The sequence below is a fragment of the Syngnathus scovelli genome, chromosome 5 (genome assembly GCF_024217435.2).
Source record: "Syngnathus scovelli strain Florida chromosome 5, RoL_Ssco_1.2, whole genome shotgun sequence".
NCBI classification, from domain to species: Eukaryota; Metazoa; Chordata; class Actinopteri; order Syngnathiformes; family Syngnathidae; genus Syngnathus; species Syngnathus scovelli.
This window is the reverse complement of record NC_090851.1, coordinates 10,163,838-10,186,913: the sequence shown is the minus strand read 5'-3', so window position 1 is coordinate 10,186,913 and position 23,076 is coordinate 10,163,838. Positions and strand designations below refer to the sequence as shown.

Sequence of the window (23,076 nt, the reverse complement as noted above, 5' to 3'; positions counted from 1 at the left end):
TTGAGGACCGGGAACTCCACGTCAAGTGGCACAAATCACAGCCACTTCTCGATGCTCATTCTCAAGGATGCTAGTCAAATTATGCTGAAGGTTAACAGAAAAACAACAAAACTAAATGTGTTATTGGTGACAAAGCTAAAAAAAAAAAAGGTAATATTACTGCAAATTTCTAAATAAAAAAAAGGATGACATAAAAATTGTAACTCATTAACAATTTATCTTCCTCAAGGGGAAATTGAATGACCACACTGCTGCATATACTGTAACAACAAGAAACGTTTTCAAACAAGAATCTTGTGACATTCATATGTTTGTGTTTAATTAAGAGCATGTGACATTTTTTGCTTACACTTTAAAAAAAAAAAAAATTCTGTTCAGTAGAATTTGTCATTTTAAAAAGTGATATCTTTTAATCTCATATCATGGGCCCCAAAAGAACACATACCACTTCCGAAGAATGGTCATATTTAAAAAAAAATAGCACTTTCAATTTGCACCATATATTGAGATGGAATTTGGCACTGGGAAGCGCAGTGTGCTAGTGGCTAGCCCATCTGCCTCACATTTCTGGATATGAGTCCCACCCTCAGTCTTTCTTTGTGTTTTTTGCACGCTGATATACATGCATATACATATTGCTACTTTTTAGTAGGCTATAGTTTGAATACGGCTGTCTTTTTGGTTTGAATATAGGCTCGGACAATATATCGAATAATATACTTCATGCAGCATTGTACATTTCTGTCATTATCAACTCACATAATAATTTTAAGATGCAGTCAGCTACTATTCTTACATCAAGATGTAGATAAATTCATTTGGATACTGGGAAATTTAAGTACTGTGTAAGCCGTTCATAGCAATGCATAGTGTAGCAATTCCACATTAAATATATAAGTTGCATAAAGGTCGTTTGTATTTACAAAGACAAAGGGTCATTCCAATTGTCCTCCTCTTTCGTCTCCACTTGGTGCTGATGTCTATATTTGTTGTATCGATCTTTGTTTCCAAGCAGGCTTTTAGAATAAATCCAGTCTCTTTCAAAAACAGCTTTCATTTGTTCCATGATCTTCCCTCCATCGTTTTTCATCAGGGCCACCAACCCAACTCCACCATTTTTGGAAAAATCATTCCCCACCCAGTTGTGGTTTCCTAAAAAGGTAAAGCAGAAAATGTGATCATGACAATTTGTGTACATATCTTCACAAAGCGCATTTGGGGATAAACTCAAAGGGTTGTAGCGGCATTTATACTATCTATAAATCATCATTGTCCAAAGCAGTCATTCTAAATTGAGCATACAAAAGGATCTATGAAAATTACTATTGTTATAAAATACACTATAAATGTAAAAATGCAAAATGCATTGCCTACCAATGTAAAAAGCATTATCAGTCAGCATGTACTTGTTGTGATTGAGTCCATGTTGAATGTCATCCTTTTTCTCCTTGTGACTAAAAAACCTCTGAAAGATAATTGAATGAATGAAAATCACGTTAAATAATATGACATAATAAATATTAATCAGCACAATGTCCAGACAGTGAGAGAGGAGCTGTTCCACTTACCACCTCCAGAGAGCAGTTGTTCAGCTGAACACACAGCGACTTGAGAGAGGTTACAAAGTTAAAGGTGAGAGGGTGTGTGTTCTTCCAGAAGCTGATGAGCAGGCGAACTTTGATCCCTCTCAGAATCACAGCCTCTCGTATCATCTCATCCAGCGGTGACCAGTACCTAATGATGAAGCCATGTTAACTTAATTAGATGATTTCCTCCCTGCTTGGATGAAGGAAGTCCATCTTCATTGTCAAAGTACATTCACAGCATCACAAACAGGCATGAAATAGAAGAGAGTCACATGAAGCATCTGTTTTGATTTCAGTACCTTGTGACCGAGGTTCCTCTGAGGCGTCTGCTAACCAGAGGGAGGTAGTCCATCACAGAAATGAAGATAAATGTCTTTGCGCTCTGCATGACTTGATCGATGGCGTCTACATCGCTGGTGCGCTCTTTAGCGCAGAAAAGATCAGGGGAGGTCTGCAGAGAAGATGCACCACTAAAGTGACAGACTGTTGACATACCCAGTTTACAAGTCAAGCAAACTCAAATGGTTAATTTTGGTTGTGACAGAAATTACAAGGCAAAACAATGTATGCTATTTTAGTTTTTTTGCAAACATTACAGAGAGGTCTCAAGAGCAGGTTGCACCCTACAAGGGCAAATAACATGAATAATCACCCCACATTGTAACATGCTAACCTGACCGGTGGTTCTATTTTTAGTGCCCCTGTGATCTTTTTTTACAGCTATCAGCGCAAAGGATTTTTGCTAAAAAAAAAAAAAAAAGACTTCAACAGTGATGTGCAATCAGTGAGTTTTTTTTTTTTTTTGATGATTGTGCATCACCATCAGTTATTTGCTATACGACTAACCATCTCATCCAAGATAACTTTAAAGTAAGATGTGGGGGTCACATTGACAATTAAGGACAAGTTAGGGTCTTTAGTTAATCTAAGAATAACGAAAGAAATAATAAAGAAATATGAAAGTAGAAAGGCTGCAACACCTGGAGAAAAGCCACAAAAGCACAGGGAAAGCATGAAAACTCGGCACAGGAGTGGGGGGGGGGTATTCACATCAAAAGCGAGGTGGGCAGATGCGCTAACCACCCACTATTTGATCGTGCATGACCTTTTCTTCAGATTCTGACAAAAACATCCATGGCATTAGTGCAGATATATGTAGTACTAATATAAAAGCAACAAGGCCACGCTCCTCCCGACTAGGCTAATAAAAAAAAATAAATAAAAAAACCCGATTTCTTTAGACTTTCACATCAGGCACCAAGACTAATACATTTTTATACATACAGGTATTTGTCACTTAAATAATGGTACACATTTGAAAACTAAGTTGCTATTCAAAGCAATTTTCCATTTGTAATGCTTTGCATTGTGATTAAAAAACAAAACAAAACAATCAATACTAAAGAGCCTTACAGACACATATGCAACTGCAGGCGTATTGTTGAGCTCCAGCTCCAGGGCCTGATCTCTCCCATAGAGTGCTGTAACTCTCTTGGACCAGATTGAGGGGATGTAGTCCCTCTCATGGAGCTGCCAGTAAAAAGAAAATACTCTGTGGAGGTCCAGAGCCAGACAGCTGCAGTTATACACCATCAGGCCCAGCTCTTTTCTCTGTGGGATGTCAGAAAGAAACAAAGTGCCACCAGTGATACAGCAAGAAAGTTGAGCTTGTGAAAACACAACATTGAGCCCAAATAAGAGTATCTCATGCTTCTTTTGTCCTTGTTCAGTCTTTAGGTCTAATTATTTTTTTGCAGCAAAATGTTAATGTTACCTTGGAGAATGACCTCCAGTCCATGTCAGCGCTGCCAACGTAGATGTGTGTTCGATCCACAATCCAGAATGAAGAATGGAGTCCTCCTCTGGTAAAAGCTGTCATGTTAACCAAATGCACTTCTGCATCTGGACAGTAAAAGACAGACATGATTTAAAAGTCAAACTAAATGCCAGTTTGCCAATTACTTACTGTGCGTTGCCAAAATCTTCTGTTCTGCAGAGTTTGTCAGACTGCTAGCAATCTTTAGTTTGACCCCACGGGATTTCAAGTTGAGCAATCTCTGGAATAAAAGATGACCCTGCGGAAGTGGTAATAAGTGTTTAGGCATTGTTTCAGCTCCAGCTCAGCAGGTCAAAACTCATTAAAAGGGGAGGTAATCTTCAAAATAATTAAAGTTTTTTTTCATTCGGAGCACTTGGGAAATACAAATGGTACATTGATGACTTTGTACCTGTCGTCCTGTGTTTGGCATAGTTTCTTTTTCCGAGGGCATCAAGTTCCAAACAGGTGACACTACCTGGACTGAGTGCTTCGCTATGTCCAGCAATGTGTGAAAGCCAACAAAGAGTGGCAAATTACGTTTACCATTCAAGTGATCTTTTAGATCCTCGGGGATTGTCTCCATAAGGACAATGCTGCAATATAGGAGCATCAACAAATCAACATTCTTCGTATGTCCTTTTATTATACTTTCAATTTCTTGGTTATCTCACCGACAGTCAGTGCGACAGTTCTCCTCTGTGATTCCATCCTCATCGTCTCCCCATATATCCACGGAAGAGAAGATAAGCACCAATAGCACAGCAAAGCAGCACAGCAATGCAAAGATGGCAATGCACTTCTGCTGAGTCTGACACACAAACAACAACTTTTAATCAACAAACTGCAAAGGTATAAACAGGATGAAAAGACAACAACATGGCAATTCATCATAAGGCCTTGGGAAAGGAAAGTAATGACCCCATAAATGTTAATTTCCTCAATCAATAATGGGAGAAGGTAGGTTTTGTGATCAATAAACAACGCTGCGTGTTTATATCGGATAAGCAATACTGCTGCTTTGAAAAAAATGGCAATAGGGCACCAGAAAATCACGTTTGCCCACAACACTGAAGGTAGGCAGAATGCATTGCTCAGAATATTTGACTTTTCTGTATACTGCCAGCTTTGTTGTTCAAGCATGTCCCCCTTGAAAGGGATTTTATGACTTCTGTCTCAAGCTCCAGGCCAATGCCTTGGAAAAATAAAGATATTATTTGTGTACTTGAGTGTATATTGTGGCTATATTAAAGGTGTGGGAGAGTCAGACATCCCTATTGTCCTGACACTGTCTTAAAAGCCTTGATTTTGCGCTTTTAAAGTGCAGTGATGCGCTTTAATTTTGCTTAGCGCTGCACCCTTTCAGCATTCCTTTTTTGTCTTTGACAGTTTTATGAGTTCCCGAAATGCTAGCGCTTATAGTCACAAATCACAACATTGGGTTGTTGTGTATGATTTAATGAGACCCACTTGCATTAATTGTAATTAACTGTTTAATTTTCAACTGCTACTTTTTTAACATGACAATAAAGATTGTTATGCATCAAAACTGAGCATTTTAGCGATATAAATAGTCTGAATAATAATAACATGGCTCTTAGTATAACGTCAATAAAATTTAATATCAAATCTTTTCCCTAATGTGGCGGATGAGAGTATATTCCTTTTTTGGCTGTGTTTGAAGATGTTTATTCATTTCTATTCCTTACAATACTGTAAGGATACTGTTTGATTGTCTACTCTTTCTTCATGTCTCAGTTAATTAGGCCGCTATAGCACATCCTGTGTACCGTACGCTCCTTTTTAAATCCACGGAGACCCGGGGATTTTCATTAGTCTGACCAGACCGTGCTTGACATGCAGATATTGCCATTGAAGAAAAGTTCCACTGAGCCCTGGGAAGTTATAAAGGTTTTTTTGCTGAATCATCTAAAATTCACCGAAAAGAAATCAATTATGGAAATAAATGTGAGTTGCTGAATGTATTAAACAAAGTTACATTATATTCATAACACAGCCCAGACATTCTCAGTGACATTTACAAAAAAATGGACTCGAGATTTTACATATCCATGCATATTTGAAGTCGGGGAATTGGAACGTCACCTTTACTGGTTGCTTTGTGGTCGGTCCTGCCATGATAGCTGCACTTCAAACTTCTTTGACATCAGTAAATTTGCTTCATCAGTCCGTTTGGGTCGCTCAGTTGGCTCTGCTCCATACGCATACTTTCACACTTCATATGTTTCACTGACACCCTGAGGCTCTGTCTCTGTATGTGTTTGCATCTCATGTCCTGATCTTATTTGCAGCTTGAAGAGTGTGTGTGTGCGCATGTGCGCGTGTCTGTGTGTGTGATAAAGAATGAGCAAGTATGCAGCTCCATGCTGACTCAACTGAGGCTGTTGGAGAGATGGAGACAGACCAAACCCTCTTGTTCAAGCCACCAATGCAAAGCTGCTGTTTTGAATCCCAAAAGCCCCAGTCGCTCCTTCCCTGACTCCCTCCCCCATGCATTCCTTTTTAATCTTGTACTATAGCTACACCATGATCCAAGTTAAATTGCCATACACCTGCAAGGAAGGCTCTAGAAACCAGGGCCGGCTTTACGCGGGTGCAAGAGGGGACCTTGCCCCCTCAAATCAAATTAGCACAAGCTTCGTCAACTATCTTTCTCCTTTGATACGTGCTGTGTGCTGACTGACAAACTGTCTGCAGTGATACATTCCCACCAACAAACACCCAATCAACGAGGGAACGTTTGAGAAAATCCTTGGTGATATATATTATTTGTAGATTTTTTTAGATAAATTATCATTTGGATCAAATGTATGCATTGCATGGATGCTTACTCAGTCAAATAAGATAATTGCTATTATTGGTAGAAATGGAATAAAACAAATATTTCACAATAATAATAATAATAATAATTTCTGTTCACTCACCCTTGAGGGATTACCAATTTATTGTGTTCAGAGGATTACAAAACATGATGACCCTCTATTGCTTCCTGTTCCTTTATGAATGCAAGACAAAAATCGACCCTGTTCAAAACATGCCATTTGCAAGGCACAAAAAAACATAAAATCATAAAATATAAGTGAACTAAACTAGCATATCTACTGTATGTAATCCTTTCATCACTTGAATAATTGTGGCTTTTGTGGGAAATTTTCAAAACGACTACCGTACTTTTATGTTTATGCACATTATCCGAAAACCTCATTAAGCAAACTCAGCGGAACGACATAAAAAGTGCAAACACTTTCTTTGATGCTTTTATTTAACACAACCCATCTCACAAATGAATAGTTACCTAATAGCAGAAAACAGCATGCAACAATATATTGCCGACAGCAAGCAAGCGGCTTGCTGTTTTTAGGAGTCCTATGAGCACCATCAAGACGGAGAGGCGTGGGGGGACTTCAATTTTATGTCCTTTTAACTTTAAGCAACGTGGGAATTGACGTAAATTCGATTCGATTGTGAATAAATTCTTAAAAAATAGGCCAATTATTTTGAAAATTACATCAACCTTTTCTTTGTGTTAACAGATAAAATGTTTATGAACAATATATACAAAGCCATAATAAAAACATAATAACACTGTGTGGAATAGCACAAGGAAATGTCACATTTTACTGTGAACGTTTGAGCTGCTTAATGCATGTTCTTTCCCCTGTGACAGAGCAAAAGGACAGCGAGAGCGAGACTAGAAATGTCTGAGTCACATCCTGAGGGAGATGGCTGCTCTTCCAGACGAATACACAACCACTCCAAATCTTTTTAATTTTTTATTAAAAATACATTGTCGTATGAAGTTGTCAGTACTGACAGAAATCTGAGACACCACTCACAAAAGATAATCATTAATTACCAATATTAGGATTAAGATTGATCTCATTGAACTTTTGCCATTTTACACATTTAAAACATTTTATGATTGATGACAAAACAATATCTTATCATTCCATGTTTTTTATATTACTTCTAAAATTCAGTTAAATAAAACTATTATGATAAGATATTGATTGGAATTTATTTAACTCTGCATTTCAAGAGATCTTTTTCAAAAAGCTACAAAGCCATTTTGATTATTCTAGGATTTGCCTAGACGTGCAACTTTTACAAATATACAGTAAACTTTACTGCGACATTTGCTCAGCCTAAAATTGACTAAGTAAAAGATAATACTTTTTTTTATTATCTTTCAGCATGACGATTCTGATCTTTGGCTTTTAACTTAGTTTGGGGAGGAGCGCTTAATTACCTCCCATCAAAAAACACCTTGGAGGATGCCAGTGAAGGACGTTTCACTGTTGGTGTCTCACCTTCACACCGGAGGCTCAGTGGCTGATTGCAGTGCAATTGCTGCAAGTGTTAGCTTTTTTTCATTTTTTTATTTTTTGGGTCGTCCATGTTACTGGAGTATCAAAGTCAAAATGATATACCGAGTGAAGGCTGACTGGGCACAATGCCATGTTAATATACTGCTGGGCCATGAGCCAAATGCTTTAGTTTTGGATCTAGGAGTAAAATAAAAAAGATCCTGTCTGTCTGGCTGTCTGAGGAAGCTCCATCAGTGAGTGGCCACAGCTGACTTGTTCAGTGAAAACCACCATCACAGGCTTCTTTCAGTCAGCTCGATTTACTGAAAGCAGCCATCAATCTTGACGTTCACTCTCGTCGGATGAGCACAGCATTTGACACCATGCACATAAGTTTGACCATTGATTTTATCACATTTTAATGACTTTTGTGAAAAATGTCAGTGGTTTTCAGCAGGGCAACAAAATAGTACCATTGAACCTATGTGCCTATGTGTCATTTCATGCTCCAATGGAGAACAGGGGCTGAATTATCACTTGCTACATTATTCTTCTTTGCACATGTTACATGATTAATATTTCAAGTAGAATGCTTAATGGAATGCATTAAGCCTTTTATGAGCTTGACTGTACATTACCACCTCACATTACGGCACCAGAAACAATAACAAGGCTTGAATTAGTGTAGGGTATTACAAATATTGGATTGGATACATCAGATCAATTTATGTTATAGGCTACAGTTATTGTATTTACTTCAGCTGGGAGATGAAATACCTCAGGATTCATGGGTAGCTGAATCTCGTTTTCACCAATCATTACAAAATAACAAAATAAAATCAATCAACAAATATATCATAGCCCATATGAGAAGATGTGGAATTAAAATAAACTAAAGTAACTAAGTATTTATTTTTGGAGAAATGCCAAAGCATTTCAGAAATGGCACGGCATGACTTCTTGAAGTCAACCGTCTTTCATAGTATGTATTTGGGGCGTATGTTAAAGCAGAGGTTTCCATCCTCCACAAAATATACCCAACACCACACATTTCTGGCCTTCCAAAATCTAAAAGAGCCAACACAATGAAGAGAGTGGCAACAAGACACCCACTTATCGGCTGCTACCAATCAGAAGAAAGCTATTATCAAAGTTTGCTAATCAAAGACCACAGAGACCCAAACGGAACACCGACTGTTGAAAATCACAAGAAAATAGCTCAAAGTGCCACACTTCTCATTTTCAACCCGAAATATCTTTTAAACCCAATGAAAGGATATCAAAGGTTGACAAAATAAAAAATATGGCATGGCACCTTTAATAGGGGGTGTGTGGCATATGTGTGTGCGTGTGTGTGTGTGTGTGTGTGTGTGTGTGTGTCTGTGTGTGTCTGTGTCTGTGTCTGTGTGTGCGTGCGTGCACTGGTAGCGGTGAGGAAATTAGTGATCAATACTCATCTGTGACAGAGCTCAGTCTCCTCTGTCTTGTGTTTCTACTGTGCTGAATTTAATGCAGCACCGACATTAAGAGCACTTCCAATGGATATAAACCTGATTCCATGTTGCACTTTGATACTAATTGAAATGTTCTCTTGTGTTTTCCAGCCTTAAACACTTTTGCAATTGGATACTCTTACAAACATAACTTCCAATGGTTATGTTATGCACAATTCCAGAACCACTTTAAAAGTGATTGACTTGATGAAATGTCATAGGTTCATTTGGGGGGGGGGGGGGGGGGGGAAAGAGGAAAAAAAGTTTGAAATGTTGTCCTACCTTCTCTGGTTTGTCTTTCCGGCGCAAAAAGATGGTTGCAGAGTAGCCCTGTTGTTGGGCAGCACTGAAGCTGTTGTTTTTCACTTGGGACAGATCAGACAGCAGGGTTGGGGGTGCCTCCTCTTGCCCCCTCGACCTTGGATTATTTGACAGTTCCATTGATGGCCTGTTTGTCTGTGTCTGCAGGGCCACAGACAGTCTGCCTCAAGCTACCTTAAGATGCTGACACGTCCTTTTCTGTCTGTCATTTAGAGCTGCGGTTGCTTTTTGTCTTTCTATGAGCCATCTGACTCGCAAGCTGCAGCGCTTCCCTTGGCTCTGTTTGTGGCCAGAGCACCAACGCCTTCTCACACTACTCATGCTTGTTAGGGAGGGATGCTGTGTGTGTGTGTATGTGTGTGTTTATATGTGTATCTCATTGGTCTAGTAGCAGAAAGGGAGGGGCGTGGAGTGGGCCTCTGGACATGATGAAAATGCAACAGGAGAGGCTCTCGTCGCGGAAAGTGGATCTTAATCTGATTGAGAAACATCCGATAGGAATATTAGACACTGACAGAAACATACATAAGTACATGATGCTGAAATGCAGAATAGAATGTACAGGGAAAACTTCACCTCAAAAAATGTTGCAGCAAGAGCCACCATATGCCTGCTGAGGATGTTTGAGATTTTTACAGCCTGCATTATTTATTGCTACGAAAAGGTGCCGGTGTAAGAGGCGCTTGCTGGCTTTAGTACACTGTGTAAAGTGGGAAAGAAGGCAGATCGCTATTAACTGTGATGTTTCTAAGAATATATATATATATATATATATATATATATATATATATATATATATATATATATATATATATATATATATATATATATATATATGTATAAATGTATATATATATATGTATACGTATATATCTATATATGTGTGTTTGTGAAATGCAGGGATAGAGCAGCATAGGGCCACCCCACCCCTGTTCACTCATTGCCCCCCAGGCCAACACCCACAGATTTCAATTCCAGCAGACAAGAATATTTCCTTTACTGCTTGAACATATCTCATACATCTTGCTGGATTGATGTGACAACCCAGAGAATTGCAGTGACATTTGTTTTCTTTTATATATATTTTTTTCTTTACCTAGGTGTGATCTATTTACTGCCAACAGCAAAATTAAATTTGGAAATGAAAGATTTCTGGTTCCAGTAACATTGTGGTATCCTTACATCTTTGTAAATAAATCACTACAATCATGCTTGTGGGGCTCAGTTAAAAATGTAAAAGTTGGATAATCATGCATTTTATTGGAAACAAGGCAAACAATACACAGGTATTGCGGAGTTAACAATTATACTAAAATCCTCAAAAAGATGTTTTTCTTTTACAAACCTTTATCATCATTATTATTATTATCATCCAAACAAAATCATCTGAAAATCATCAAAAAACATACTTCACTAAGTGCTGAGCACAACACGCAGTTAATAATACTGAATAAATTTGTTGGGTAGAATTTGATCAGGTTACATTCATGTGTAAACGATAATATGATGAAGCATCCCTCCTTTGCATCACTGCAGCATGCCACCGCAGGACTCGGAGGTAAACCCTGTATATATGCTGGTTCAAACACAATATTTGAAAAGAAAATAATCGGACCAAACTTTTCCCTTTCTTGCCTACTTTTTGGCCAAACCACTACCATAAATAGGGATTTTCTCATCCTTTATGTACCAATATCAACATACAACAGCTTCATCATGTGCAAAACAACCACTTTGATGACCCCCCTCACCATATTATTTATATTATTATTTATTTCTACTCTTTTCCTACAATAATTGCTTGGGTTAGGGCACTTGTGACAAAATACCGAAGGGAGAGGAAAATCTTTCTCAGCGCTACGTTTGCACATGATATTTTCACATGGTAAAGGCATGTAGTAGTTTGGGATTTGTCTGTAAGAAACACCTATAAGGTAAGGAGTTATTTGTTCTTTTCATACACAAAAAAAAAAAAAAAAACGAGGAAAAAAATCATACCATTGTACAGGTGATTCTCTTTTGGACACCTTTGCACAGTTTCTTACTGTTACACTATTTATTTACATTGACAATAGACAAAGGTTTATAAATCACATACATGACTTTGGGTAATATAAAGGAAATCGCTTTGCATCAACAACAGAATAAATATGTAAAGCATAGTAAATTTTGAGAAGCTTCAAGTCACTTATAGATATCCAACAGATCATGTGTACACTTCTGGACGAGTCCAATATGATGGACACGTGTTGTCAATTATCCGCTGATGTGGGGAGACCCTGTGACTTGCTCTGCTACCTGTAAACTCTCCGATTGTCCATGTGATTCACCGGGGGCGACGTCATGCCTTGAGTCCAACAATGCACTGGAAGAAGCCTCTCCTCCAGTGGTAAGAGCTGATTCTACTTGATGAGTGACTAGTGGGCTGGTGAGGCCCAGGCTGGTCAGAGCATCCAGAGTGCCGTCTGGGTCGACCATCATATCAATCACTGGACAAGGAGAACAAACATCTATTTAATACGGCATGCTTGCAAATAAGATTCAATACAGTTATGCATGACATCAGTCAATTTCAAACAAAAAGCAATGTAAACTGAATGAACTGAATATCATCGTTTCTTCATCGTTCTCATAAACCTATATAATTGATCAGATCCATACCTAGCAGTTGTCTTTCCACTCGTTTTAGATCTTGAATGATAGTGGAAATCTCCTGGCGAAAAATAAAGAAAATAAACAGCAAATATTAACTCTTGTGACGTCTGTAGTTTATTTAATCTTGCATGCAAAATAGCACTTTCTGCATAAGTGCAAGCTCATCATCTGTGCTTTTTCTTTTTGAGTCCTCTCACTGCTAGCAAGACAAACAAAGCACTTCAGTAGAGCAGATGAGACAGCTGGGCTGGGTCAAGGCAGAATTCATAACCATGTCGCTTAGAGTAGCATTAGCTCTGACGAGGAGGACACTTGAGTTGCATCACATGTCTGCTTTTTTCTCTTCTCTTAAGCAGGAATTTAGCACAACCTTCTATCTGTACCCTAACATACGTACTACTAAATATATTCCGTAAACACTTCCTTTGTATTTCGCGAAAAGTAATCCAACATTTGGTGTTTACTATTAAAGGGAAGGGATTTTCTCCTGAATGGCATTAATTCCATTCAGTGAAATGGAATTGGATTACTCCTGTAAAGAGATTACAAACAACGTATCCCATTGCTCAAACCATTACAAATTACTACTGTCATTTTTGATACCAGACAACACACATTAAACTGTCTTACTGTCTTGTCTTTACAGTGTCGGTGCTAATCATGGTTGTATTTCACAACAAAGCTTGCAAATGAATTGCTTTTGCCATTTTCCCCTGGAGTAGATAAAATAATGAAATTGTGAGTAGACAGGATGATCACCTTGTTGGAGGTCTTCAACAGCAAGGAGTCATGCTCTGCCTGAAGCTTGCTCTCAATCTCTTCCCATTTCCGGTCTTTATCCTTGAAAAGGATCCTTGCGTTTGAGAAGCAGTAAAAATAGAGAGAAGCAAAGTACATGAAATGAATTTTTTATATCGCCTTTCCCACTGGACTATTGAATACATACTAATTATATTATTGTAATGCCCATTGTGGTGAATGAAAAAGCTTGTGAGTTGTCATTCTGATAACAAGTCCGATTTGCTGCTGACTATTGGCGTGAGCATTTGTGATGTGTCACTCACATTGGTCTAGCTGGCCTAATTTCAGCAAATAAAAAATAAAATCGAAGGTAAATAAAAATAAGCACATTTCAAGATTTTATAAATGTCCCCCCTAGTTTTCTATATCTTCTATCCTGCTTTCTACTATAAATTAAACAATGGGTGAGTGTTTATTGTGATATGACTCACCTGATTTTGCTGGCTGTTTTGTCGACAGATTTTCGTATTCGGTGTGAGAGTTGATTCACAGATGGAAGGAGTAAACTATTTAGCAGTGCCTGGAGGATGAAAACATGTTTTTTTGTGATGACAAAATCAACAAGATGTTTAAAACATTCATGTAACTGTTGCTGCTACATCATGAGTACAACTAAATCTTAAAAAAAACAAAGACACAAAAATAAAACTTTCCATTGGGCATTTTTCTGATTAGGAACCATTAATTCATTATTTTTTTTCATTCATTCATTCATTCATTCATTCATTCATTCATTCATTCATTCATTCATTCATTCATTCATTCATTCATCAACTGTGAATGGCAAATAACCTGCTCTCTGCCCTGTGGTAAAGTGCGTATATTTTTTGAGTGCGCCCTCTAGTGGTCAGTTTATTTTACAGTATGTATGTACAGTATTCTGCAAACAAAGCGTCTGTTATTTACAACAAATCAATTAACTCGTTTATAAAGGAAACATTTTTTACATAAAAATGAAAGAGTAATTTTGAGGGGAAAAATAAACTTTAATTTTATAATGTAATATTTGGGCAGTCCTTGCTTTGTTAATGGGTTGAAGACAAAATACATTTCAGCACTGTATTTAGATTTTACTGGAGGTGATGGTGAACTATTTTTTAGTTTCAAAAGGGGACTCACTTCATCCTGATTCCATGTTTGTCGACGAATGGAACGAGATGCCTGTGAACTGGAGGACCTCAGTCTCATTTCAACTGGCTTCCCATTTGCTTCCAGAGCACTGCTATAACCCTTTTGCTCCAAGCTGTCATCACATTCCTCCAACTGTAACAAATTCAGCTCATATCAATTATTTGAAGCTGCTGTTTTATTTTGCATTCAAACTATATCTACATTTTGCAACTGTCAAATATTTGGACAATACCACAACTCCGGGGTCAGTGGCTGCAGGGCTCACTGAGTCAATCTCTCCAGCTACGTCGTGAATCTCTCTTGCAAGCATTGCTAAGTCTTTGGCAAGGTCTTGGCTAATCCTGTTGAACAAATATGGATACCAAATGTCAATTCTAAAATGTCAACCAATAATTTGATATCATATGGAGAACACGATAGGGAGGAACTTTGTAAAAATGGCGCTCAGGAAGGAGACGTTAGTGTCCCAGATATGAACATATCTAAAATGTGCATATCAACCAAAGAACAAAAGCAAAAAAATCCTTCTGAAGATGCTGCCTGAAACCGGTAAGAAGGTGTCATTATCCACAGACAGTGAAACAAGGGCTGTGTGTGACATAAAAAAAAAAAAAAAGAAAAGAAAATTGGAGATGTGTCCTGTGGTCTGACAAATGTAAAATGTAACTGTACCTTGATACCCTTCATCATAAAACACCATTATGTATATTTCCATTTCTTATTGGTAATCCAAAAGCGCTTTCACATTTTAAAATATGACCAGTTTACACCATCTAATGTTTTCAAACTCCATCTACATACCTGGCTATCTCCTCACTATGTGCTGTCCAGTCTCTCATATATTCATCCTGATCCCTTGACGCTGGCTTCAAGCCTGCCGAATTAGGAACAGTTGGCCCCGAGCCTCCGAGCTGTGCCACTCGTGTGGATGGAACAGGCCGTGCCTGTCCCTGTTTGGACAGATGGCGGTTGGAACCGTACTCGTCTTCTGAGGTGGAGGCATACTCTACGGGCACGCGGCGCCACCGAGTACTGGCTATGGAAAAAGTAGGATTAGACCATTTTTGAGAATTTAAACACTCATGGATTTGAACAATACCACTAAAATGAGTGTTTCTAAGCAGAAGAATGTGAAATTTCAGCATCAAATAAGTACCTGCTGGTGCGGCCTGTCCATATGAGGATGTGGCTTTACTTTTGTCAGGAAGCTTAGAGGCACTGTTCGCCCGGGCTCTGGGTCCACAGACAGAGGCCACATTAGACCCTCGTAGTCCGTGTCTAACAGCATAATCACCGACAGTACTTCGAGCTCCCAATCCTCTACTCCTGGTCACGGTGGCTTCAGAGTCACTCTGGGCAGAAGGAGAACCGACCCTTGGTCTCCTTGGCTGTGCTAGAGCCTCTATCCGAGACATTCCTCTTTTTGTCAGACCTGTCCTGGATGTGGAACTTGTCGTCGAGGCCTCAGAGGCCACAGACATCCTGTCCAAATCTGGAGGTTCAGTGTCGGTTGAGTCACCGAGTCGGGCTCTGCGCAGTATGGAAGCCCTCGTGGGCCTTGGCTTGGGTGCACTTGGGGTTTTACCGGCTGGAAGAGGAGAAGGGGTTTGGTTGATTTTAGCCCGACTGGACTTGGTGCTGCCCCCCACTGTGGTACTTCCTGTTTGGGTTCTGGCCCGTGAACCTCTGCTTTGCTGCGTGGTGGACTGAGTATCAGAAAGAAGTGAGTTTGAATTGACATCATCATCTGTGAGATCCAGAGACGTCCAAGGCTGCTGAAGACTTTGTGGTCTAGTCTTAACCCGCTTGTCCTGTGTCTCTCGACCAGCGGCTGGGCCTTTGTTGTTTGAGCACACAATGGTTTTCTCTCTCTGCTGTCCTACAAGAATTCTCCGTTTTTGAACCATTTTCCTTGCTCCGTCAGCTTGGCTTACCGTACTAGTTGTGTCCACATCTGACTCTGGTGACACAGAACCTTCGATGGACTGACTCGGCGGGTCACCTTGGTCTGATACAGTGGTCTCCAAGAAAGCTGCCACTGCCTCAGAGTCCTTCTGTAGCGTGTCAGTGTCAACGGCAGCCTCCCTACTCGGGGGTCTGCTACCCGTGAGTCCGTCAATGCGGGGAATCAGCTCAATGGGTACGTTGGAACTTGGTTTTTCCACAGTAAAACTCTCCTGTCTCAAAATGGGTTTTCCACTACTGTCTCGGATTTTCTCTTCCTTTTTCCTCATCTGCACTTCCTCTTTTCTCCTCTCTCCACTCGTCTTTGGCCGAGGGGGTAACTTTGCCATCGTACCTGTCTGTCTCGTGCTCCCGTAACTGCTGCCCTGTGACTTTGCTGGTGAAGAGCGACTCGGGCTACTGTGAGCGGGCAAATTCTCCCCTCTTGGTAGCTTGTTCTCTTTCTCTTGCAGTTCTGTGTCCTGTTTCTCTCCCATGTCTGTGTGCATGACAGAACTTGGGGTCCTCCTTTCTTGAGGAACTTCCTCACCAGGCAACTGAGGCAGAGTTCTTCTTTTACGTTCTTTTTGACCAGACGAAGCAAAGTAATGGCTTGATTCACTTCCATCTGCTGAAAAAGCAAAATTAGATCTCAAATGAGTGTGTGCAGTGCTTTACAAAGCAGTAGACCTGGATGTATTTTACTTGAGCTTCTCTTTAGAAGCACTTAGGTACCTTTGTCGGAAACCAAACTCTGACTCTCGCCTCCAGATCCCTCAGGGTCTGTCCTTATGTGGCTGGCAGCGAGGATAGCCCACTGCGAGACCCAGCGAGGACCACCAACCTCCAGTTCCTCAGGCAACACCTGGGAAGAGACAGCATGGAAAAGCTCCAAAACAAGATTCCATGGCATAGCTCAGTCTGAAACTACAATGGCAGTTTTCATTTTAAGTATCACTGAGTCATACTGAAATGACAAAACGTCAATCAAACTATTAGCTATTTTATAATGTGGTTGTGCAAGTGTGCACACCCTCTTATGCACTCGTGTTCAATGAACGTCAGCATTTACCCACCACTATATAAAAGCCTCTGATTTACCTCAAATAAAATTAAAATGCTATACTTGGCTTTTCCTGACATTTTAGTTCTGTCCAATCAAAGTCTGAAAAAGTTTTTATTAAACTTATTTTGTCAAGTGGTTGCACGAAATAAAACCATCTGCATTCAGTCAAATTTTTTTAAGTGTGGATCCACATAATCTTATTTTGTGGAACGACTTGATAAAATACATATATTTTTTTCAGTATACTCAAACACCAACTGGTATTTGGAACTGTGCAATGATACTCTCTACTTTGTCTAAGATCCAATTTCCAGCTGGAGAAAATATGACCATAATAATTCACTGTTGATATAGTATTCTTTTCGGGATGCAACACTAGTGTTGTCATAAAAACTTTGATTTTGCACCTCTGTTTCCATGAAGCCAGGTTTTCCTCTCTCTCGAGGACCAGACCTCTGGGAGGGGAGGTTCTCTTTCAGGTCTGCATTCCCGACTCTGGTAACATGCATAGCTTCTAATTCATCTACACCAAACACCTGAAATAAAAAGATGAAAAAAGTAACCATTTGCACTGCAAATGTTAAAATGATTGAATGTTTCTTCATTTCCACCTTGTCAATCATTTTTCGAGCCTCTTCTTCTTCATGGTCTCCATTTTCAAGCTCAATGGTGTATGTGCCTCTGTCGCTACAATCATCTCCATGTTGATAGCACTCATCATGACTCTGTTGCCTTTCTACAAAACTACCTGGCACTTTAGTCCTTGAAGACCTCCGACGGCGTGCTGGACTTTCCTCCTCTGCAAAGAGCCCTTCAGGCACATTAGCACGGGCTTCCCTGATCTTCATTCCTGTTACGCCCCAAAGCCCCAAATGGCGTTCCTCCAAAGCCTTGCGTTGTTCTCCAAGTGCATTCTCTGAGTCACTCTGTGTGCCATCTTCATGTGTGCTGTCTGGCATAGAAAGAAAAATGACAAATAAGCTTATTTTACTCCAATGGTGGCGTACGCACATGCAGTACCTTTAAGACTCCTCAGTTGAACAGGTACATCGCTCTTCACACTTTCCCCACCATCTTCTGTAACCCTTTCTTTGACAGTCAAAGGCAGCTCATTCTGGGCCAGCCAGTCAGCGACTTTGACTTCTGCTGCCATCACAACTGTCTGAAGTGGACTCAGCTCCTCACCCACTCCCCTTTTTGGACGTGGCTTTGTGTCTAAGCCCAATTTTGCCACTCGATCTTTGACCGTCACCTTGCCTGATGCGCCCGGGTCGAATTCGATGGTATAGGATGCATGACCGTGGGCAGGCTCTGCAGCAGATGAAGCACCAGCTTCTTGATCTCTTGATGTGGCCTCACCACTTGCTTTACCTTCGAGGAGGGCATCTTTGGTTGGGATTTCAAAGTAGCTTGGCTCCTGAGTAGAGGATATTTGTAGGGCAGACGTTGGCATTCCTGCACTCTTCTTTGTGTCTGTTAGAAAAAACACAATGGCATGGTGGGTCATAATTAACACTCTGGTCATATTGTAATGTATATTTAGACATCAATCCAAGTAACCAAACTTGGACATTTAAGATAAGTTTATGATGTCATTTATATTAATATGTTAATCAGTATGTACAGTATCGTATAGAACCTGTTTGAGGTTTTTCACGATTCCTATCAGAATTTTTTTCTTCAGGCCTTCCAGAGTGATTATCGGCCTCTCCATCGCCCCACCATGCAGGCTGTCCATAAAGAGGTGTTCCCCTTTTCAAAACTGCAACATCTAGAACAGCAACAAAAAAATGCATGTTTCATCATGGCTTGCATGGGTGAACAGAAGAAAGCAGGACTCGTACAAATAGACATCTGGAATGGAAATGAGTGATACTGATGGTTCACTAATGGAGGCAGCATTGCTGGATGAGTCCCTTGCACAGAGTCCAGGTAACTAACCTGTCATCTTTTCTTCCACCTTGTTGGGCTCTGTGGGTTTAGCAGAGGCTGCCTCACTCACTGGTGCAGCTGCCTCAGAGGGTTTCCCTTCTGATTTTGAAGACTCACCCTCCAGAAGCCTTCTCTGGCTGAGCTGAAGCTGGCTGCTAAATTTCTCATGCTGAAAGAAGTGGCAAAGCAAAAAGAGGTGAGGAGATAAGTAAAAAAAAAACAAAAAAAAAAAACATCCAAGTATTAGGAGATAGTCACATATTAGGTCAAAGAATTTAGTGAAAAACCTTCCAGTAATAGCTAGAGGTTTAAATAAGGGAGAATTAGAAGACTAATTTATTAAAAGGCATTATTTATTAATACTGTTTGGCTCAGGTATTGGATATCATTACATTGTGCCTATTAAAGTGACCACTGAGTGTACCATCCTTGTATGCTTTTAACTATTTACCCAAAGCAGGTACTGAAATAATATTAATAATAATAATAGTGGTCCATGATTTCTCCACAAAGAGAGGCAGTCTCACCTTTAGAGCCTCTTCTGGTATGTGTAGCTCTCCACGAACAACAGTGAACAAGTTAGTATGTGGGACAAGTTAAGGTGAAAGACAACGAATAGTTCATGATGAGAGGTTATATTCAGAGTATTTCATGTTTCAGAGTTGTCCAAATGCATTGGCCTTCTGCTCTACTGCCTAACAGAACACGCTCAAAGGATATCGTAACCGAACCTCAGTTTGTCATCGATCTTCAGTGTGACATACATTTGCTCTTGTACTCGGACATCATTGACAAAGGTCTGTAAAAAACAACAAAGTGGTTGAGCCAATACTACACACAGCGTTTTAACACAAGCCATGACATATCCAATTTGTGAGCTCTCCCACAAACGGTTAAAAATACATTTTTACATTTTAAAATTATTGTGATTATATTTTGCAGTTGTGCACTTTTTTTATTTTTACACAGAGGTGTGTTTCCAATAAACTGCCAGTCTCATCTAACATAATAAAGCGATGGTTACCGACATGGTGTACTCGGATACCGGGTCGCCCCCAAGGACCACAGCATAGTGTTAAAAATAGCTCACCCTTGATCGGACATTGTGATTAACTAGGAATGCTGTATACGTGCTAATTTGAAAGTGTAAATGCTTGAGATAAGACAGGGTAGTAAAATACTGCCAACTCATTGTTGATAATTATTGTGAGAAAACACGAATAGTGTTTTCTGTACGACTGTAGCCCATCAATAAGAAGTACCCAGGAAGTAGCTGTCACTTTCAAAAAGGTTGGTGACCCCTGAAATAAATAACCAAGACATTACAAACAGGTCTCAATAGGATGTAGTGCAACACAAATAGAAATTATTATAAATATACTGTTCAATTCCTACTTTTCTGACAGTGTCAAGAAAAACTGTCACAATAGTTGTAATAGTAGATCGTTTGGCTACTACAAATTTTTGGGAAACTTCGAGGGTGCAATTTTGTTATTTTATGTTTTGTACTGCAAAATCATACAATAATTTATATTTTAAATCTTGTCCATGGTAAAATATAGACACATTTTTACTCAGGGGCTTTAATAATCATTAGATCAGTTCAGCCTTTTTATAGTGTGTGTGTGTGTGTGTGTGTGCGTGTGTGTGTGTGTGTGCGCACGCGCGTGTGCGTGTGTGTGTGCGCGTGTGTGTGCGTGTATTATATTTAGATCAAAGTTGTCATAGACCAAAGTCAAATGACATGCATCTCAAATGAAAAAGATCACAGCATGACATAAAACAGCCAACTAACCAGGGACCTACCCCATTTAAGCTACCCAGGTCCTTAACCTTGTGTTCATCTGTCCCCGCCTCGTAGTTGATGACAGCATGTTGTTTGTCCACACTGCGCGACTAAATCATATAAAATCCAGGCAATCACTGTTAGCCAACATAATCTCCCAGTCAGATTATCATACAGGAATTATAGCTCAGTAGAGTCAATCTGTACCTGCAGCATGAGTTCACAGTCATCTCTCCCCACGAAGATCATCTCTCTGGGAAGACGATGACGTGTCCCACCACCACTCACTAAGAACCAGGACGTCAGACTCATGGCTGCCTTTCAAGATCTCCTTGATCTTTAATGCATCCTGCTGAAAATGAAAGAGAAATTAAATCTACGCCCAACGTCACATCCTTTGGCATACCTACTCGATTTAATAACATTGAATTCAAAAGCTGTATCAAATACAAAACTGTGTATGTTTGGTATGAGATCTTTCAATTTTACAAAAAACAGTAAAGAGCAGAATTGCTCGCCTGAAATTCAGGATTCGAATCTCAGTTTTTTTAATTTACTCTGTGGGGTTTGTATGTTTTTTCCACGTTTTTTGCATTTATAAAATTAACTAAAAATACCTACTAGAGCAAAAACATTTTATTTTGTCAAGTATGACCACTATGAATTTTTTATGTGCTTCTTTCAGTATTGCTGTATGTACAATAGAATGATGGGCATTTGAGAATTATAATCTACAGATAACTCTAGGATTATTTTTCTCCCATGGCTAAAGGAGACTTGAACGATGCATGATCATATATATATATATATATATATATATATATATATATATATATATATATATATATATATATATATATATATATATATATATATTAACAGAAATGAATAAAATACTGGATGGTCTAAACTATTCCTGACGGGAGCTATGAAGCCCTGGTGTAGCAATATCCCTACTTTATTACCTCATTACTATTACTTAGTGACCCCCTATATTTTTAAATCTGACACTTGACAAATAATCAAAATGTTAAAAGAAAACTAAAAAAACAACACTAAATTTAAAAATAGTCTTCCTCAGATACGCTAACAATGGCCGTGAGGGCAGGATGACTCAGAAAAATAGTACATTTGAACAGCTACTTAGTAATATTGTGCCAAGTCAGAGAAAGTCCATCAAACAAACATTTGAACAAATGGACCACAGAGAGGCAGGAAGCCCCTCATTGAAGCTCTCCTAACAACAGCATTAAAAAAAAAAAAAAAAAAAAAAAAAGCTTCTATTTTGACTCAAATAATCAGTTGGACTCCCTGAATGCTGCAATAGCGTCACAGACACACAGGCCTCATTGCTGACTCACGACTGAATTAATGGGATGAAGCCAAGTTTGTCCATACAGTAGGCTATCTGGGTTTTATTTTAGAGCATCATTTTGAACCCCCCCCCTCCCCCTCTTGGGGAGGTGTGCCAGTGCCCTGGCTACAGTGGCCTGTTTGCCCCCTTTAGACGTTTGACTGCACATTCATGCTGAGATCATGTCCAGAAACTCTTCTCTGAAGATGACAACACATCAACTAGGCTTGCATGGGAGGAGGCAGCTGATGGCTAGTCAGCCAATGACAACGCCTGAAAATTAGCCCAGTTAGGCCATCGTTAACATAGATGCATACAATATCAAGAAATAGAGAAAAAACGATATTCTAATCACCTAAAACCACAGATGTCACTGTTTATACGTAGTTTAGAATTTAATACGAACGTTGATAGCGGTGTTTTATCCGGAAGCGACCCGGATCTGCAGCATTGATCCGAGTACGTACCTCCTGGTTTTGCACTTGCTCCATGAGGTAAATGCATCCTCGTTTGGTCCAAACGTCAATTATTTTAAAACGGGGATTTGTTGCCCGGAGCTCATGACATGCATTATCTTGGTATGGTCGACATATAAGGCTAGCGTTCTCATAATGCGCGTACACAGCGATGCTCATCTAACCACATCCCTCTGAAGAAACTAAACTAGCCCCTCGCATCAGGACCAGGGCACCAGGGTTTTGCAAATAACACCGGGAGGAGCAAACATGTCACTCACCAGCTTCTGCCACGGCTATCAGCATCCGATTTACCGCACTAGAATTATGGACCAAGCTGAAGCTGTTTGCTTCTTTCTCCGTGCTGGCCGCCAAGCCCAGTAAGCATTATAGCGCCTTCGCCTCACG

At 39.6% G+C, this 23,076-nt stretch overlaps 2 protein-coding genes across 4 annotated transcripts; both read right to left on the bottom strand.

The window, feature by feature from the left end:
- Positions 1-292: 292 nt before the first annotated feature.
- Positions 293-9,834, bottom strand: pld5 (phospholipase D family member 5). Of its 2 annotated transcripts, none has more exons than XM_049721283.1 (10): positions 9,506-9,834; positions 4,077-4,213; positions 3,815-3,998; positions 3,553-3,661; positions 3,361-3,488; positions 3,000-3,197; positions 1,886-2,037; positions 1,569-1,734; positions 1,375-1,465; positions 293-1,152 (listed from the first exon to the last, which is right to left on the bottom strand). In XM_049721283.1, the coding sequence occupies exons 1-10, from the start codon at positions 9,662-9,664 to the stop codon at positions 920-922; spliced, it is 1,557 nt and encodes a 518-aa protein (XP_049577240.1). In that variant the 5' UTR covers positions 9,665-9,834; the 3' UTR covers positions 293-919. The 2 variants fall into 2 exon arrangements, with proteins under 2 accessions (XP_049577240.1, XP_049577241.1); XM_049721284.2 differs by lacking the exon at positions 9,506-9,834 and adding an exon at positions 5,509-5,805.
- A 950-nt stretch (positions 9,835-10,784) lies between these two features.
- On the bottom strand, positions 10,785-23,076 carry cep170ab (centrosomal protein 170Ab). 2 transcript variants are annotated; one of them, XM_049721273.2, is made up of 19 exons: positions 22,950-23,076; positions 21,067-21,211; positions 20,880-20,969; positions 19,794-19,872; positions 19,601-19,659; positions 19,083-19,242; positions 18,781-18,912; positions 18,162-18,614; positions 17,753-18,093; positions 17,549-17,677; positions 16,811-16,940; positions 15,288-16,706; positions 14,933-15,167; positions 14,364-14,472; positions 14,120-14,263; positions 13,432-13,520; positions 12,959-13,052; positions 12,206-12,257; positions 10,785-12,033 (listed from the first exon to the last, which is right to left on the bottom strand). In XM_049721273.2, exons 2-19 carry the CDS (start codon positions 21,169-21,171, stop codon positions 11,801-11,803), a joined length of 4,053 nt encoding a protein of 1,350 aa, XP_049577230.1. In that variant the 5' UTR covers positions 21,172-21,211; positions 22,950-23,076; the 3' UTR covers positions 10,785-11,800. The 2 variants fall into 2 exon arrangements, with proteins under 2 accessions (XP_049577230.1, XP_049577231.1); XM_049721274.2 differs by having other exon boundaries at positions 21,067-21,208; positions 22,950-23,075.